Genomic DNA, 18401 nt, shown 5'->3' with positions numbered 1-18401 from the left:
GGAGACCAGAGGATAAAAGAGCAGAGGGTCCTGTCAAACAGCTGTGGAAGTCTCTCCATCCAAGAAGAGGGGCCGTGGACTCTTGTCTTTTCCCTCCCCCATCCCCGCCCCCAACAAAGGACTCGAATGCAGCCACCGGGGCAATCAGCCGACGTGTGTCAGAACCCTCTCAGAGGGCAGAAGCTGCCTTCACAAGTGGGGTCTGTGGAGGACCGCTTCCCCGCCGCGTCCAGAACTCGGATGCCTGGGTCCAGTCTCCACTGCTGTCCCTCAGCGCCGCAGGGGTTAACATTTCGGCACGGTCTCTGGCCACACCTCACTGCTCCGTGGACCCGGCTCCCTGGCCTCACTTTCTGCTCCGGGGCCCCAAGCCCTGGAACCCTCAAACCACTGCCTAACAACGCATCCTTCAGAATAACGTGAAGTCACGAGACCAAACCAGCACGTAAACAAATCTGTGCCTTGTCCTGACTCTGCTTTTCCTGAAGCCACACGGGTATAAACACAAGGGGAAAGTGTAGTTACAAACCAAGACGTAAAAACACACCACTGGAGCCCGGGCCCAGGGTCTTCCGACAGCCGCTGCTTTTCATCTCTGGGAGGACGGAGGTTTGTGTCTGAGCAAGGGCTCTGGGCACGGGAGACAGTGCACTGCCCGAAAGGAAGCTGTGCCGATGCCGGGCTCCACCCCAGAAAACTTCCAAGCTTGAGTTTCACCTTGTGATCATGCCAGCGTAGGATTCCTAATTACCCAGCACAGCAGTTCAGAATGGAAAGTTTCAACTGCCCCTTAGCTAACTGAAGGCCCAGGAGAAGTAGACGTCTTCCCCAAAGCAACAAATGAGGGGTGCAGCTCGGATGGGCAACGCTCTCTCTCACTCTGAAACCTACTCGCAAGCAGCCTGGAGTAAATGGAAATCAGCCTTGGCATCAAGCTCTGTACCGCAAATCACCTCTCGGGGCAAACGTACAGGAAGGTGACCCTCAGGTGGGCTTAGCTTGTTGATGAATTTCACGTGAAATTAAAGAGCTTGGTTTCATACAGACTCCACCTTCCGGCTGTTAGTGGGACTTAGGATTTATTCTTATTCTCCCCCCGCCCCTCCTCTCCCATCTGTCCCAACAAAATACAAGCGTGCAGGTCAGAGCCAGCCCGCTGGCAGCAGCTCCTATGGGGGCAGAAATGGCCGGGAGGAGGCCAGGGAACGGGAACCTGCCAGCGGCCACAGCTGCCCGGGCTCTTCCCCCACAAGACCTGTCTGTAGAACCCCCGACGCAGTCCTCTAGAAGACGCTCACGTGTGAGGAGCACGAACCCAATGTGGTAAAACTTAAGCTTTCTTACAAGGCTTAAAACATGACCCTGGCCAACAAGTCCGCGTACCAAATTTGAGATGTGGATGACTTCCCTCTAACGGGCAAGGAAAGCCCGCTTCATGTACTGTCAAGTACACTAAAATCGTCAATGCAATTTCAGCAAGCCGGTCGTGCCAACATGGAAGCACTATTCCCCACGGTCCAGAAGGAGCACAGAGCCCCACCTCCACCTGCCCAGGGTCTGCCAGGGGCGCTACCGGCCGTCCAGGCAGGGAGAGAGCAGCCAGCGAGGGGGCAGCTCCATGAGAAGCGGCAGAGGGGGCACCGGAATCCCCTGGTCCCCACATGCCGTTTACAGTGCGATGGGTGTCTGCTCAGAAGGTCACTCTTAGAAAGGGAATTACCCACCAGAAGGTGTGTGCATCTCCAACGCCGGCAACAGCCCTCCAAAGAGGCTTCGCTGTTTCCCCTCTTCACCAGCTGCTCGCTAGGATGGCAGCTCCTTTATTTGAAATGCTAGGACATCAGGTGTGACCTTGTCTGGACAACGATGAAAGGACACTTCCTGAGAGAGCGGACGCAGCAGACAGAACTGGTTAAAGGCATTAGAGAGAAGCAGAGACATTCCTCCTAGCATTATGAGCTAACTCTGCTCCCCCCTTCATACCTTGAAGTCCTAACTCCCCAGGACTTCAGAAGGTGATGGAATGAAGCTCCTTCAAGAGGTGATTAAGGCAAAATGAGGGCATGGGGGTGGACCCTAATCCAATCTGGCTGGTGTCCTTCTAAGAAGAGATCAGGACAAAGACACACACAGAGGGAAGACCAGGTAAGGACACAGGGAGAAGGCGGCCGCCTGCAAGACACCGAGAGAGGCCCTGGGAGAAACCAACCCTGCCAACACCTGGAGCTTAGAGTCGGGCCTCCAGAGCTGTGAGAAAATAAATGTCTGTTGCTGATGCCGCCCAGACCCTGGCAGTTTGTTATGGCAGCCCAAGCAAACTGCTACACCGAGCTTTCAAGGTCCCCGCGACACTGGGGCAGGGAGCAGACTGCCGTTAGTCAGGACACCTGAGCTTGGAGATCTGGTGCAAAACCTCCAAAAACAGTGGGCGCTGGCTCTGGAAACATGATGGGTGAGAAGGCCGCTCACATGAGAACACAGCTGGAGGCAAGCAAACACTGCGAGATCTTCTCCCGAGGGCCTGGGTCCTGCTCAAACACCACCTGTCCTGCCCATAACCCCCAGGCAGAAGTCGCCTCACCCTCGTCCCTCGGAGACTGGGAACCATCCCGTAACTTTTCACAAAGATAATTACGCGTCACCGCTTCAGTGCCGAGTGTCGGTGTCTCTCCTTCCCTCCTCCACTGGGAGGCCCTTTGGGGCAGAACCTTTGTCCTACTTTATCTAGAACACAGAATCCTGAACCTCACAAAAATGTTCTCAATTCAATTGTTGTCTTGATGCTCTTCTGGCATCCCAACAAACACAACAAAAAGCCAGTGTTCATTATCACGTTCCAGTTAACAGATCAGCAATTCGATTTCTTTACACAGATATGTTACAGTAATTTATGCAAAACACCAGGCATCTTTAAATCTTTGCCTTATAGATTTGGTTTTGGTGAGCAAAGGACAGTCCCTTGCCTGCATTTTCATTTCTTTTGTTCTCCAATTTAATGTTTCAAGGGCACTCTTTCTCACTGATACTTCAGAAGATAAACATTTTCTCAAAAAAACGCCTCTTCGACATCCCTAATCTAGGATTTCACTGAGTCTCACCACTCTTTAAAAGCACACACAATGATTCTGAAAATTGTTGGGTTTGTAGCTCAAAACCAGAAAGCTTCTGGAACTCGTTCCTTCAGAGTGGTTACGCAGCCTGCCAGAAGACACAGCTGTGACACGGGCAGCATGTGGTCCCTCCCCGGTTCCTCTTGACCCTTTCGCTGCTGACATTACCGTTACAACACACCCACACACACACACACACACACACACACACACACACACAGTATGTACGTTATAAGCCATTTGTTATGACTCTCCACAGCAGGAGAGCTGAACTCCAGCCAGCACATGCATGTCTCTGCAGGATAAATGCCCGAGGCCTCCGTGCAGGAGCGAAGCCCGAGCCCGAGCGTGCAGGGAGCAACCTCGCCGCACTGCACTGCACTGCACGCACTCTCGTGACTGCAGCAGGGCCCGGAAGTGGCTTTGATAAAGACGACAGCTGGCACCTGGCACGTGACCTGCTCGCAATCCAGAGCCATAAAGCTCTAACTGTGCCGCTCAGACACAGCTCAACTCTGTACGTGCATTATTCACGGACCTTCCTCTCTCAGCCAGGGGTTTCTGGTCTTGGCCGTGCAGACTGGTAAGTAACTGCCACCACATCCTACATATGCACACACAGACCACCATGCCTGCTCCCTCAGAGCCACCGACACTCTTGTTCAAGGCTAGCAGCACTCAGCTTACAGCCAAATGAAATAAAACCCCGTTATGTAAGGCTCTCAAAAGCAAGCATTTAAATTGGTCATCTCTGGGACAGAATCTTCAATTTTGAGGTTGGTGTTTAATTTGAGTAGCACGCCAACTCCCAGAGATCCTCAAGGAACAGAAAAATATGCACTCAGTGACCCTACTGTGTACAAATTTGCTTCCATTCTTCCATCAGCCCTTTTATAATAAGGTTATACCCCAGTTCCTGCAGTGACCTATACTTCCCTCTCCTGCCCTCCTCACGGATGAAGGTCCAGAGGACAGTATGTATTTCACCTAAATTCCACCCTCACTACAGTGACACTGGACACACTTGAGAATCAGGGCACATGACAGTGTAATACTGCTGCCATTCCGTTCTTTCAGATGCTCTGATCCCCTCTTGGGGAGCCAACCGACTTGATTTCTATTTTAAAGCTCAAAATTAAGTCATTAAATAAGGCCAATTGAGAAAGGCTTGCCCTAGTCCTTTGACTAACAATCCTTCCAGACAATTTGGATTTCCAGACCCAGCAACCCAGCTGCGCCCTCGACGTTAAAGCATCCCTTCAGTTGGCCGTTCTGGATAAAGCATGTCATTCAAGCCCACTACCCTGGGGTTCTTGTTCTGTGAACATAAAGAACTTTACTGTACGGAAAACACAGCAGCTGTTTTAAGAACCAAAAGTGCCACAATGGCGTTCAGAGCGTCCCCGCCCTGGGGATGCTTCTCCCGCCGGCAGTGGTGTAGGGCTGAGGGCTTGGTCCTCGGGACGCTGGAAATTGAACCTGCTTAGTGGTCACTTCAGGTCTGGCGGAAACCAGACACCCAAGCGCTTTTAACCTAGCACTCACCCACCATAATGCAGCCCACCCCAAGACGTCTTCTTAGTAACCCCAAGCCCAAGAGTCTCCTACCTTGGGGTGGGGCATCCCTCCTCGGCCTGGACTGAGGAAGAGAGTTCTCTGCGCTCACCAGGGTCCTCTGTTTGCCGTCGCGCTTCCACAGACGCTTCCTGCCAAGGGTGGCACAATGAGACACCCGGTCATCAAGCTGCCGCCTCCGAGACCTCTGTGATCATGAACCCTTCATTGTGGGTTCGCCCTGTGAGCCTGCACCACGAAGGCAGTGACACCGCCTGCCGTCAGCCAGCCACGGGACCCACGAGTCCGGCTCTCCAGAGCATCTCATCGAAATGACTCAACAAGACCGTGCGTCCCCTTTGGCTCTGGGCAGGAAGCAGAACTCCTACGTGAGGGTCATTAACCTGTGTGACACACTGGCCCCCAAACCCTAATCAAATCAAACCCAGCTGGTCACGGCTCCCTGCAGCGAAACCTCAAGCCCCGGGACCTGGAGTCTGGGAGCCTTGTTTCTTGACCGAGCAAGCATGGAATTCTCAGAGGTCACACTGCACGGGGCATGGGCACACGGTCGCGGTGTTTGCAGGCCTTTCTGCACCAGGGGGCCACACAGAAACCTGCACCTCTCTTCACACGTGGACGTTCATTATTGTGTAACAAACCGATGACCGGTTCTTCTTAAAAGAACCTCCATCTGATGCTGCAGGAAATCTTTTCTTTGAAACGTACAAATGCAGATGGAAGGGGGAGAAAAAGCAGAGAGAGTGGGAGAGGAAGACTGACTACGGACTTTGAGATATGGATACAAATATGTAGCTTTTTAGAAAGCTTCCCATCACCTTTCACCATCAAAACTCCTACTTTAAAAAAAAAGTGAAATAGTTTAACGCACTGCATTTTCAATTACATTTGCCCCAGAACAATCTTTAAAAATATTTGACCAAAAAAAAGGACTAAGAGCAGTGGTTGAGAATCTGCCTGCCGATGCAGGGGACACGGGTTCGAGCCCTGGTCTGGGAGGATCCCACATGCCGCGGAGCAGCTGGGCCCGTGAGCCACAACTACTGAGCCTGCGCGTCTGGAGCCTGTGCTCCGCAACGGGAGAGGCCGTGATAGTGAGAGGCCCACGCACCGCGATGAAGAGGGGCCCCCACTTGCCACAACTAGAGAAAGCCCTCGCAAAAAAAAAAAAAAAAAAAAAGGACTAAGAAGAATACTAATAGCATCAAGTGACATCAATGTTTGAAAACTATCTATCATGTGTTCTCTTAAGCCTTGCTATAAAGCACCCCTTGTAATTTCAGAGGAGAGCTTTCCATTTTCTATCATTTCCCCCAATTTCTTCCCTTTGTATTAAGGGCAAGCTAATCAAAGGGAAAGACCGCTTCAGCGAGAGCTGATGATGAGGCTGGGAACTTGAGATGTGTGTGAAAACAGGGCACTCGCAACTGTCATGAGTGTATCGACTGTGTCCCCAGGTGCCGACACTAGAAAAGCTGGTGCACGGAAACGCTCAGACAGCTGGACACAAGTCACAGGAGCTGATACTAGAAAAGCTGGTGCACGGAAACGCTCAGACAGCTGGACACAAGTCACAACGGCAATGGGCCATGATATTCTGGGGCTGTCCTATACGTGCCTTAAGATGGGATTGGGGTGGCTCTGTCCTGGCTCCCTGCAGGACGCTTACCTGCTTGTAGAGGTCGGTCGAGGGCGACGACCGGGACCTTCCGTGGATGTACCGTGGCCTCTCGTGTTGGTCCAGACCCACATCCAGGATGTTGTCTGCCGAGTGGTACCTCCCAGAACTCCTGGCTTCCGGGGCTTTCCTCTGTTCCCTCCACGAGGCTTGATACTCTGCAAAGGTTCCCAGCCTCTGAGGCGGGTCTGATCTCCCCACCTTTCCCTCCTTTCCGGGGCCCGCTGTCCAAGGCCTCTCTGGCTTCTCCTTGGGGAACCCACAGGGTGCCGGCCTCAGCCCCGGCCGCTGGCCTACGGGCTTGCTGGTTTCCTCAAAAAACTTCCACCTGTCGGCAAAGGTGCGCACGGTCTCATCGGGAGGTGCAGGGCGCTGGCGCGGGCGGTCATCCCCCGCGAGCCCCACCTCGTTCATCTTCTCGGGCTCAGAGTAGGACTTCAGTTTCTGCTCGGCCGTGAAGCGCCTCCGGCCTGCGATGCGCGGGGCGTGCAGCGCGCCGCCGGCGCTCGAGGGCAGCCTGGCCGGGGCTGCCTCCCAGACGCGAGGGAGGGTGTCGGGGTCCGACGGGCTGGGCTCCAGGTCGCGGCGCCTAAACGACGTGGCCCTCAGGACGCGGGCCTGCGCCTCCTTCAGGTGGTCCTTATAGGTGCTGGAGAAGGCGGCTTCCGGGGCGCCCCCTGCCGGCTGCACCCCCCAGCCGCGCGCCTCTGCCTCGGCCTCCTCCTCCTCCGCGGCGCCGGCCAGGGTTGCCGTGCTCCGGCTCTTCTGCAGCCTGGCTCGCCGCAGCTGGATCTCGTTCCTCAGGGTGGTGGCGAAGCGGTCGCTCCTCCGCAAGGGTTTGCCCGCCGGGGCCTCGGGAGGCGGCCTCTCCGGGGCGCCCTCGTGGCCGGCCTCGGGCCGGCGCGCCCCTTCCTGGGTCAGCGAGTGCAGCATGGGCGTCTGCAGGGGGCAGATCTCGCCGCCCCCGTGGGCCCACGCGAAGCCGCCCGCGACCCTCTTCACACTGGCTGTTTCCGCGAGGCCGGCCCCGGGCGGTTCCTCGGCGCCCTCGCAGTGGCCCCCGGCCTCCCTGTCCGCCGGCGCCACCCTCCCCCTTGGCCGGGCGCCCGGGGGCCCCTCGAGCCGGGGCGGGTAGCAGCGCGGCTGCGCGGCCGGGGCGCCCCCCTGCGGGCCGCGTCTGGAGGTCACGCAGTAGTAGCGGCTCTGGGCGCCGCAGTCCCCCTTCTGGTCGCCGGCGCTGGGCCGCCCCGCCGGAGCGGGGCTGTCATCCGGGAAGCACTCGGCACGCGGCTGCTCCCTGAGCCACGTGGCGGCACTGGGCCCCTCGAGAAAGAAGGGGCTCTCGTCGCTGGAATGGCGCGGGTGCTGGCACGCGGGCGGAGGCTGCGGGCAGCGCACGTCCGTGCTGGACAGGGAAGCCTGGAGCCGGCCGGGGGCCCCCGGGAGGGCCCTGGCCCCGCTGTCGCAGGGCGGCCCCCCGCAGTCCAGCGGCACAGCCGGCGCACAGCCCGAGCTCCCGGCTCTCCTCCCGTCGCCCAGGCGCGCTGGTCTCTGCGGCTGATCGGCCACTTCCGGTCTCCAGTCGCCGTGGGACTGAGCGCAGGTCAGGCCCGGAAGGCACTGCGTGGTGGCCGCCTCTGAGAACGGAGGGCCCTGGGTCTTCTCGTGGCTCTTGGTGGCAGCAAAGCTGTCGCTGCGGAGAGGGGGAGGGGGCGGAGGAGGGGACGAAGAGGCCTTTTTCTTATCGGGAACATACCAGACTGGCCCAAAACTGGACCTCCCGGAAGCAGCTAGCTTGGGCTCAGGACTGTCCTCGGGCCTGGGGCTCCTGCTGCTGTCACAGGGGACCCTGGGGGGGACGCACCCGAGCCTCTCGTCCACACACTGAGGGTCACCGGCAGCCAGGCCCTGCCGGTCGCTGCCTCCGGCCGAGGCCTCCCAAAGGCCCACTTTGTAGAGAATGTTCTCAGCAGAGGAGGCATCCGCCTTGGGCAGGGTGTGGTCGGGCGTGCTGGAGCTGGTGGAGAAGGAGCCGTAAGCGGAGTCCCGCGTGTTCGGGCCGCCCAGGTGGTCGATGCTGCTGTTGGACCTGGCGGCTGAGAGGCGCCCGGAGGGGGAGGACCGGGCAGGCTGGCCCAGGCTGTCCACGCTCCCCAGGGAGCTGAAGTGCTCAGAGGTGCGCTGCAGATTTGTCTGCTCCCACACGCCGCTCGACAGGTCCTGGGAGGAGGAGCTAGGAAACGAGAACCACAGGCAACAGGGTGCTTTAGAGTCAAGTTGCAGCAAAGGGCAAGATGAGACAATGCAGGTAGGAGCGGCTGGCCCTGGGCAGAGAGCAGCCACTCTTCCTGGAGCGAGATCCCTGGGTGCGGTGCATCTAAGTTCTCCCGTTTCAAAGAGCAGCTTTCCGAGGGCAGGCTGAAAGGACCGAGTCCTACCCACATGATGCCTGCCCCCAAACAGAAAACCTTCCACGCTGCAGTACATCTCTCAGCTCCACACCCACAGGCTGGACCAAGTCCAGAGCAGGCAGCAGCAGGCAATGCCCCTGTGAACACCTTTATCCTCAACCACTGGTTAAGTATCGCAGATAGCAAACCGCAGCCCATGAGCTGAGAACGGCTTTTAGATTTTTTTAATGGGGGCGGGGTGGGGCATGGAATCAAAAGAGTACTTCCTGATGCGTGAAAAGGATATGAAATTCAGATTTCAGTGCTCATAACTAGAGTTTGACGGGAACTCGGTCACGGCTGTGTGCTTTGCTCCCAAGGGCAGAGCTGAGCAGCTGCCACGGACACTGGCCCCCCAGCCTGAGGTATCAATCCTATCTGGCCCCTTGCAAGATGATTTTGTGGACCCCTGGTTGAGTGCAGGAAATGACTCATACTATGGACTGCTAACACAAAGAAAGCCATCAAAAGACAATGATCTTCAACTTAGAAAGGCAAGTTCAGAGATAACATGACTTTTCCAAACCCAGATATTAAATCACAGGCATACCTCATTTTGAAATGAGGTATGCCTGTGATTTAATGAAAGCTCAGATGATGATTAGCATTTTTTAGCAATAAAGTATCTTAAGACTAACGTATGTACTTTCCTTTAGACATAGTGCTACTGCACACTTAAAGCTCTCAATAATGAAACTATTTATCCAGGCATGTTAAGTGCTTTCATTAAAGCTCAACAAAGCTGGAACATTCACGCTTCAGGAAAAAAACTGGCTGCTTGAGGTTCGAGGAGAACCAGGATGAGAAAGAGAAACTGTGACCCGGGCAAGGACACAAAAGTGTGAGCTAGCTAAGGCATATGAGGGAGGCAATGACCATTCCACGCCACGTCTTCAGAGGACAGACCAGGTACCCTTCGCAGAAATGGGGCAAGCTCTTCTCCGTCCTCCCACCAGTATTCCTGAGTGGGTTTTCCCAGGAGATCCCAAGTCCAAGCAGATACAAACAAAGCTAAGCACTTCTTCCACAGGGCGTATGTGTTTCTTTAATCCAGAAACCGCCAAATGGGCTTAATGAAATATAAGGCCCACTTTTTACTTAAGTTTTACCACACGGATGAGAATCTGGTTTTTCAAAAATACCCTGGACTTCAACTATTATAATCTCTTACGGCTTGAAACAGGTAATACTGTATTTAAGACTTATTTCCTTCACAGCAGACCAGTATTTACTAACAGCCAAAACCTGATTTTGAAATGGTTATGTTAGCTCCAAACACACACACATACAGACACACACAGTCATGCATACCACAAACAGGCGCACACGCAGAGATACACACACATACCCAGATACATACACACACACAGAGGTACACATACACACTCACACATGCACCTGTGTACCCACCCCACAGCCACACTACTGCTGTTGCTGTTACCATCATCCTTCTAACAGACCAGTGAGGACACTGGCCACTAACCTCAGGCGACTGGTCAGCTCCATGTGACCAGGAGGAGCATCTCCAAGCCAAACACCCCCATGGTGTTGTCCCATGTTTGCCTTGCATTAGCCCTTCTGACCCCAAAATGTGGGCTCCAGAGAAGCCAGGTTGAGCAGCGCCCCCCCCTTCCACCAGCTCACCATTCTAACACCCTCTGTCTCACAGTCACCAAGAAACCACCAGGCCTGGCACACGGGCTGTGAAGCCCCCTGGTTTCCCCTGTACCTCCACACAGCAACCTGGGGGTTGGGGAGAGAGTGCTGGTGTTTAACAGAATTTCCTGGGGAGCTTTGGCCAAAAAGCCTGCCCAGCAATAAGTAATGTGGTGGCTGTGAACACGTGGGTGACGTGGACAGCCATCCCACTCGGCTGGCCCAAAGGGATTCAGCCAGAAAGGGAAGTCTCCAGGCTCCTGATTTACCAGCTGGAGAACACAAATGAGGAAGCACACTTGCTTGTCCTTTCTCGTGGTGTTTTATTTTTTGCTTTCAAGCATTATACACCTGCCTACTCAGTGAAAAAATTTAGAGTCCTACCAGTAATGGTGTGTCCACGGCCTTTTCTCATCAGAAAAAGAACATCATTCTGAGGTCAAGAAAGATGCTATTTAAAACACAACAATCCAAAATCTATGGGACACAGCAAAAGCAGTTCTAAGAGGGACGTTTAGAGCAATACAAGCTTACCTCAGGAAACAAACAAACAACCTAACCTTATACCTAAAGGAACTAGAAAAAGAACAAACAAAGCCCAAAGTTAGTAGAAGAAAAGAAATCATGAAGATTGGAGCAGAAATAAATGAAATACAGACTAAAAACCATTAACAAAGATCAATAAAACTAAAAGCTGATTCTTCAAAAAGGTAAACAAAATTGATAAATCTTTAGCCAGACGCATCAAGAAAAAAAGAGGGCCCCAAATCAATAAAATCAGAAATGAAAAAAGTTATAACTGATACCACAAAAACACAACCTGGAAGAAATGGACAAATGTCTAGGAAAGTACAATCTCCCAAGACCGAACCAGAAAGTAGAAAATACAAACAAACCAATTACCAGTAATGAAACTCAATCTAAAAATAATAAATAAATAACTCTCAACAAACAAAAGTCCAGGACCAGATGGCTTCATCTGGTGAACTAATGCCTTTCCTTCTCAAACTATTCTAAAAATTGCAAAGGAAGGAATGCTCGGAACTCATTCTACAGGGCCAGCATCACCCTGATACAAAAACCAGAGATATCACAGAAAAATAAAATTACAGGTCAGTACCACTGATGCACATAGATGAAAAGTCCTCAACAAAATATTAGCAAACTGAATCCAAAAAATATATTAAAAGGATCATACACCATGATCAAGTGGAATTTATCCCAGGGATGCAAGGATGGTTCCATATCTACAAATCAACCAATGTGATACACCACATTAACAAATTGAAGGATGAAAACCATATGATCATCTCAAGAGATGCAGAAAAAGGTTTTGACAAAATTCAGCATCCATTATGATAACAACTCTCAACAAAGTGGGTATAGAGGGGACGTACCTCAACATAATAAAGTCCATCTACGACAAACCCACAGCTAACATCATACTCAACAGTGAAAAGCTGAAAGCATTTCCTCTAAGATCAGGAACAAGACAAGGATGCCCACTCTCACCACTTTTATTCAACATAGTTTTGGAAGTCTTAGCCACAGAAATCAAAGAAAAAGCAATAAAAGGAATCCAAACTGGAAAGGAAGAAGTCAAACTGTCACTGCTTGCAGATGACGTGATACTATACAGCAAGTCCCCTACATACGAACCTTCAAGTTGAGAACTTTCAAAGACGGGAACGTGCATTTGCCTGTCCAATCACATAAGTTAGTTCACGTGTCTGGTACGTTGTCACGTGCGTGCATCCTCTACAAGTGGCTGTGCTTCTGTGTACTGTACAGTACTGTACAGAGTACAGTAGTACAGTATCTTTATTTCAAGCTAGATCTGCAAGAGAATGATTTCACTGAACTCCTTGCTGTGTAACACGAGGAGCTTACTAATGAAGACCTGATAGAACTGGAGGCCCAGAGAAAGGACAAAGACGAACAAGAGGAAGAATAAGTAGCTGAAGAACCAAGGAGATTCACGATGCAGAAAATGGCAAGGGGATTTTCTTTATTTGAGGAGGCACTGTTAGTTTTTGAGGCACAGGACCCAAACATAGAATGGTACACAAAGGCTGCAGCAGCTGTTCAGAATGCAATCCAGGGCTACCGTGTCACCTATGACGAGAAAAAAAGTGCTACTACCCAGACATCACTGGATCGTTTTTTCAAGAGGGTAGATAGAATTGAATCCAGCAAGGAACCAGAACCTGTGCCATCAACGTCAGGAGTAAGTGAAAGTGTAGCTTGCCCTCCGTCTCCTATTGCTGACGATCCTTCAGCTCTACCATCTCCCACCTCCTCACCCTCCTGCAGTCAGTAACTCTTCTGGCATGTTCACTCGATGCCAGCCCCTGTATGCCAGCTACTGTACCAGACTACTGTACTTTTCAAGGTACTGTATTATAAGGTTAAAAATGTTTTATTTTTGTGTTTGTTTTTTATGCATTATTTGTGTGAAAAGTATTATAAAACTCTTACTGTACAGTACTATATAGCCGACTGTGTTCGTTGGGTACCTAGGCTAACTTTGTTGGACTTAACGAACAAACTGGACTTACAAACGTGCTCTCAGAACTCGTTCGTATGTAGGGGACTTCCTGTACATAGAAAATCCTAAGACGCCACCAAAAAACTATTAGAGCTCATCAATGAATTTGGTCAAGTTGTAAGATACAAAATCAATACAAAGAAACGTGTTGCATACTAAGAATGAACTATCTGACAGAGAAACTAAGGAAACAATCCTATTTACCACTGCATCAAAAAGAACTAAATACCTAGGAATAAATCTAACCAAGGAGGTAAAAGACCTATACTCAGAAAACTGTAAGACACTGATGAAGGAAACTGAAGATGACATACACAGATGGAAATATATACCATGTTCATGGACTGGAAGAATACTGTTAAAATGACCATACTACCCAAGGCAATCTACAGATTCAATGCAATTCCTATCAAAATACCAAGGGCATTTTTCACAGAACAAGAATAAATAATTTAAATATTTGCATGGAAACATGAAAGACCCTGAAGAGCCAAAACAATCTTTAACAGAGCTGGAGGTATCACAATCCCTGACTTCAGACTATACCACAAAGCTACAGTCATCAAACAATATGGTACTGGCACAACAACAGACACATACAACAATGAAACAGAATAGAGAGCCCAGAAGTAAACCCACACACTTCCAGTCAATTAATCCACGACAAAGGAGGCAAGAACATACAGTGGAGAAAAGACAGCCTCTTCAATAAGTGGTGCTGGGAAAACCGGACAGCTACATGTAAAAGAATGAAATTAGAACACTCCCTAACACCATACACAAAAATAAACTCAAAATGGATTAAAGACCTAAATTTAAGACCAGAAACCATAAAACTCCTAGAGGAAAACATAGGCAGAACACTCTTTGATATAAACTGTAGCAATATTTTTTTGGCTCTGTCTCCTAAGACAAAGGAAAGAAAAGCAAAAATACACAAATGGGACCTAATTAAAAGTAAAGCCTTTTTAAAATAATTAATTAATTAATTAATTATGGCTGCGTTGGGTCTTCGTTGCTGCGCACAGGCTTTCTCTAGTTGCGGTGAGCGGGGGCTACTCTTCGTTGCAGTACACGGGCTTCTTATTGTGGTGGCTTCTCCTGTTGTGGAGCACGGGCTCTAGGCGCGTGGGCTTCAGCAGTTGTGGCTCGCGGGCTCTAGAGCATAGGCTCAGTAGTTGTGGCACACAGGCTTAGTTGCTCCACAGCATGTGGGATCTTCCCGGACCAGGGCTCGAACCCATGTCCCCTGCATTGGCAGGCGGATTCTTAACCACTGTGCCACTAGGGAAGTCCCGAAAATTAAAGGCCTTTTTTTCCAGAGGAAAGAAAACCATCGACAAAATGAAAAGACAACCTACTGAATGGCAGAAAATATTTGCAAATGATATGACCAATAAGGGGTTAATATGCAAAATATATAAACAGCCCATCCAACTCAATATCTAAAAAAACAAACCTGATTTTAAAATGTTCAGAAGACCTGAACAGACATTTTTCCAAAGGAGACATATAGATGGCACATGGGAAGTGCTCAACATCGCTAATCAAAGAAATGCAAATCAAAACCACAATGAGGTATCACCTCACACCTGCCAGAATGGCCGTCATCAAAAAGACAACAAATAGCAACTGCTGGTGAGGACGTGGAGAAAAGGGAACACTTGTTCACTATTGGTGGGTATGTAAACTGGTGCAGCCACTGTGGAAAACAGTATGGAGGTTCCTCAAAAAACTAAAAATAGGACTACCATATGATCTAGCAATTCCACTCCTGGGTATATACCCAAAGAAAACGAGAACACTGATTTGAAAAGATACATGCACCCCAATGTTCGTAGCAGCATAATTTACAAGGAATCAAGATATGGAAGCAACCTAAATGTCCATCAACAGATGAACAGATTAAGAAAATTGGTATATATTATATATATATATACACACACACACTCACAATTGAATACTGCTCAGCCATAAAAAAGAATGAAATTTTGCCATTTGCATCAACATGGATGGGCCTAGAGGGGTATTATGCTTAATGAACTAAGTCAGACAGAGAAAGACAAATACTGTATGCTATCAGTTATATGTGGAATCTAAAAAAATAAACAAATGAATATAACAGAACAGAAGCAGACTCATAGACGTAGAGAACAAATTAGTGGTTCCCAGTGGGGAGAGGGAAGGGCGAAGGGGCAAGATAGGGGTAGGGGAGGAAGAGGTATAAACTATAAAATAAATAAGCTACAAGGATATATTGTACAGCACAGAGAACGGAGCCAATACTTTATGATACCTTTAAATGGAGTATAAGCTATAGAAATTTTGCATCACTATGTCGTACACCGGAAATGAATAATATCGTAAATTAACTGTACCTCAACAAAAATTAAAATAAAGTGAGAAATGCACAATTAGGGCAAGGCAGGGAAGTCATGAGTGTGGTAGAAAGTGAAACCAGCTTCCCATCCCAGCGGGAAAGGCGTGCCTACCTGGCGTGGTGCTGGCCTGGCCACGACGGGCAGGAGCTGGTAGAGGGGAATGGAGATGCCGATGCCTCGGGGTGGCTGTCGGAGAACTTGGTGACGTGCCAGGAGTGCGGCCTCCAGCTCAGCTCATTCCTCCTGAAAAAGGATGCAGATGACTCAGGGACTTCACACCAAGGACAACTTCAGGCCAAGAAAGGAGCGAGAGGCAGAAATGATTCCTGTGTGATTTACTGCATCGCTGTCAGGTGCTTCCCATTGCATCTGGGCACCAGCGCTCTTTGTACAGGTTCATTACCGGAGAACATCCCCGGGTGAGAATCACAGGCTCCAGAATGTGAACCAGCCCTTAGGCTTCCAAATTTATTCTAAGTAAGTACATGAATCTTGCCCACGACCCCCGCTGCCCCATCCCCAAGACACAGCAGCATCTTCTGTCTGTCCGGTGTCAGTGCAACTTTGCACAGGCCCTTAGCCTGTTTGAGGAGAAGGCACTGGGCTGCAGAAAAGCTTGAGCTGGGTCCCGCAGAGTTTTGACTGCATTTATTTATTCACTCACTTAACTAAGTGAACACAGCTATCCTGTAGTTAACGGGGACTGGTGGACACGTATTCCTCTGAGCCTCCCAGAGCGTCCGAAGTCATCTAAGGGCTCCTGTCATGGGAATCACCACGCCCTAAGACCAGCAGGCTCCAGTCCATTCCTGCCAGGGCTTCTGAACATGGCAGGAGCCTTCCCTGCCCCCCTCCACCGTCCCCACCATCCGTGGGTGGCTTATTAGGTTTCTGACCACACCTGCCCAGGTGTGAAAAAGCATGTCCAGTTGGAAATCCCTGCAGCCGCCGTAGGAACATCACAGGGCCTCCAGGGGAAAGCTGCTGCATGAGCAGACCGCCCATGCTCGCCCCTCCTCCTCCTGCAATTTAAGACGGATCTAGCCTCACCAGGGACACTTTACAGCCCAATCGAGATCGGAGAAAGGGTTCAGTTGAGCCTCTAAGTACCTGATGGGGATCAAACATTCTTCCAACAAGCAAAAACATGAAAGAATATTATGCAACAACGAATATTAAAGAAAACCCAGAAAGCATTTATAACATAAACCTTCCGATGACTCAGAAACAAGGAAAAATACACGGGTGGCAAAATGTGGAATGTGTTGACCTTTTGATAGTTTCCCACGAGCTAAAGCATAAAACAGACGAATTCATCACACCACAGAAGTAAAGGGATTGTAAAACCAAAACTGTACCTCATAAAGTTTCTCAAAATCCTCGTAAGGAAGGTTCTGGCCACGTGAATTTCATTTTCAGATGGCTTTTTCTGTGCTATAATATCCGTAACGTCTTTCATCTTCCTTTACAGGTAATTAATGAAGGAAACAAACTAGACAAACTGCAGGCAAAGGAAAAAGAGGCTTGGAAAAGAAAACGCCTTACACTTTGTGGTAACATATTTCAACTCTGTAATTGGAATGAGTGGGGAACCAGCTGGTTTACTGGGGCAGTCGTGCTCTTTGAGAAGAGTAAATGTTTCTCCTCTTATTTTGAAGGATAATACAGGCAGACCTTGGAGATGTTTCCGGTTGGGTTCCAGACCACCACAATAAAGTGAATACTGTAATAAAGCTAGTCACGTGAACTTTTTGGTTTCCCAGTGCATATGAGTTATGTTTACACTATACTATAGTCTACCAAGTGTGCAATAGCATTATGCCTAAAAAAACACAATGTACATACCTTAATTTTAAAATACTTTATTGCTGAAAAACACTATTATCTGAGCCCTAGTAATAATATTAGTAACACCAAAGGTCACTGATCACAGATCACCATAACAAATATGATAGTGGAAAAGTCTGAAATAGTGTGAGGATTACCAAAATGTGAGACACAAAGTGAGCCAGTGCTGTTGGAAAAAAGGCGCCAACAGACTTGCTTGACACAGGGTTACTACAGCCTTCCATTTGTTTAAAAAAAAAAACAAACACGCAGTATCTGTAAAGCACAATTAAGTGAAGCACAACACAGCGAGGTATGTCTGTACACAGATATATGCCTCTACTTTGAGAAGACATAGTCAACAGTTAGGGTACTAATTGCAGCTTTAAAAAAAAAAAAAAAAAGGAAAACACAGTGAAAAGGGTGGTACCTAGAAGCTCTAAGAGGAATCATGGCTCCTGGGGAGAGTGAAATTTTCCTACGTACGTGGCTCTTGTCAGGTCCTCGGACTTTCCTAGAGCACAGTGAACATATCTGGGGATCGAGGAAGGTTCAGGCGGTTTCTGTTTGTCAGCCCCTCTGATGGCTAAAACTGGATTCTGCTGACGAGAGGAGGAGGACACGTGGCTGAGGGCTGGTCTCTCCATCACAAGCCCGTGACCACGCTGGGCAGGAAAGCTCTGGGGACCGAACGCTCTGGCGCCACCTAGCGTTCCCAGATGGAACAGAAATGGCAGGGGCCGATTTAAGGCGCTTGTTTCAACAGACGATGGTGTTTCTTCCCACACAAGATAAATGCACTCCGGGTGGCTTTAAACCACCCGGGTCCCTGGAAGTCTGGGGCCGTGAGGGGTGCACAGGCCACAGGCTGTGCCGGGCAAGATGCCCCGATGTGAGGGCCTCGGAGAACTCGGACCACGTGGTACCTGGCGGTACCTGGTTAGGGGTTAAGTGCCCTGCCCCCTCAGGGGGCCACGCGTGTCGGAAGGAAACGCACACACAGCACGTATGCAGCGAACCACACCCGAACCTTCCTCTCCTGGCGGGCGGGACGTCTGCTATGTCTGCTACAGCTAGACCAGCCCCCTCCCCCCCCCCCAGACATCAAACAGGAACAGAAGGGCGAGGTGTGAAAGGAACGCCCCCTCCGCAGGCCACGCAGTCAGACGCAAGCCA

At 50.2% G+C, this 18401-nt stretch overlaps 1 protein-coding gene across 6 annotated transcripts in view; it reads right to left on the bottom strand.

Moving 5' to 3' along the window:
• Positions 1-18401, bottom strand: part of LOC133082959 (protein Shroom2-like) — a 132590-nt gene that overhangs the window by 42758 nt on the left and 71431 nt on the right. For 3 of the 6 annotated variants that reach the window (XM_061179628.1, XM_061179629.1, XM_061179631.1), the window contains exons 3-5: positions 15510-15641; positions 6355-8596; positions 4719-4816 (exon numbers count right to left, since the gene is read on the bottom strand). The exons of 1 other annotated variant lie outside the window; for it this stretch is intronic. In XM_061179628.1, coding sequence (XP_061035611.1) covers positions 4719-4816; positions 6355-8596; positions 15510-15641 — 2472 coding nt within the window. Of the gene's footprint in view, positions 1-4718; positions 4817-6354; positions 8597-15509; positions 15642-16756; positions 16882-18401 lie in introns of those variants that run through there. 2 more of the 6 variants (XM_061179630.1, XM_061179632.1) reach the window with 2 other exon arrangements.

Source organism: Eubalaena glacialis, unplaced genomic scaffold (genome assembly GCF_028564815.1).
Source record: "Eubalaena glacialis isolate mEubGla1 unplaced genomic scaffold, mEubGla1.1.hap2.+ XY H_12, whole genome shotgun sequence".
Lineage (NCBI taxonomy): Eukaryota > Metazoa > Chordata > Mammalia > Artiodactyla > Balaenidae > Eubalaena > Eubalaena glacialis.
This window is presented reverse-complemented; position numbering and strand designations above follow the sequence as displayed.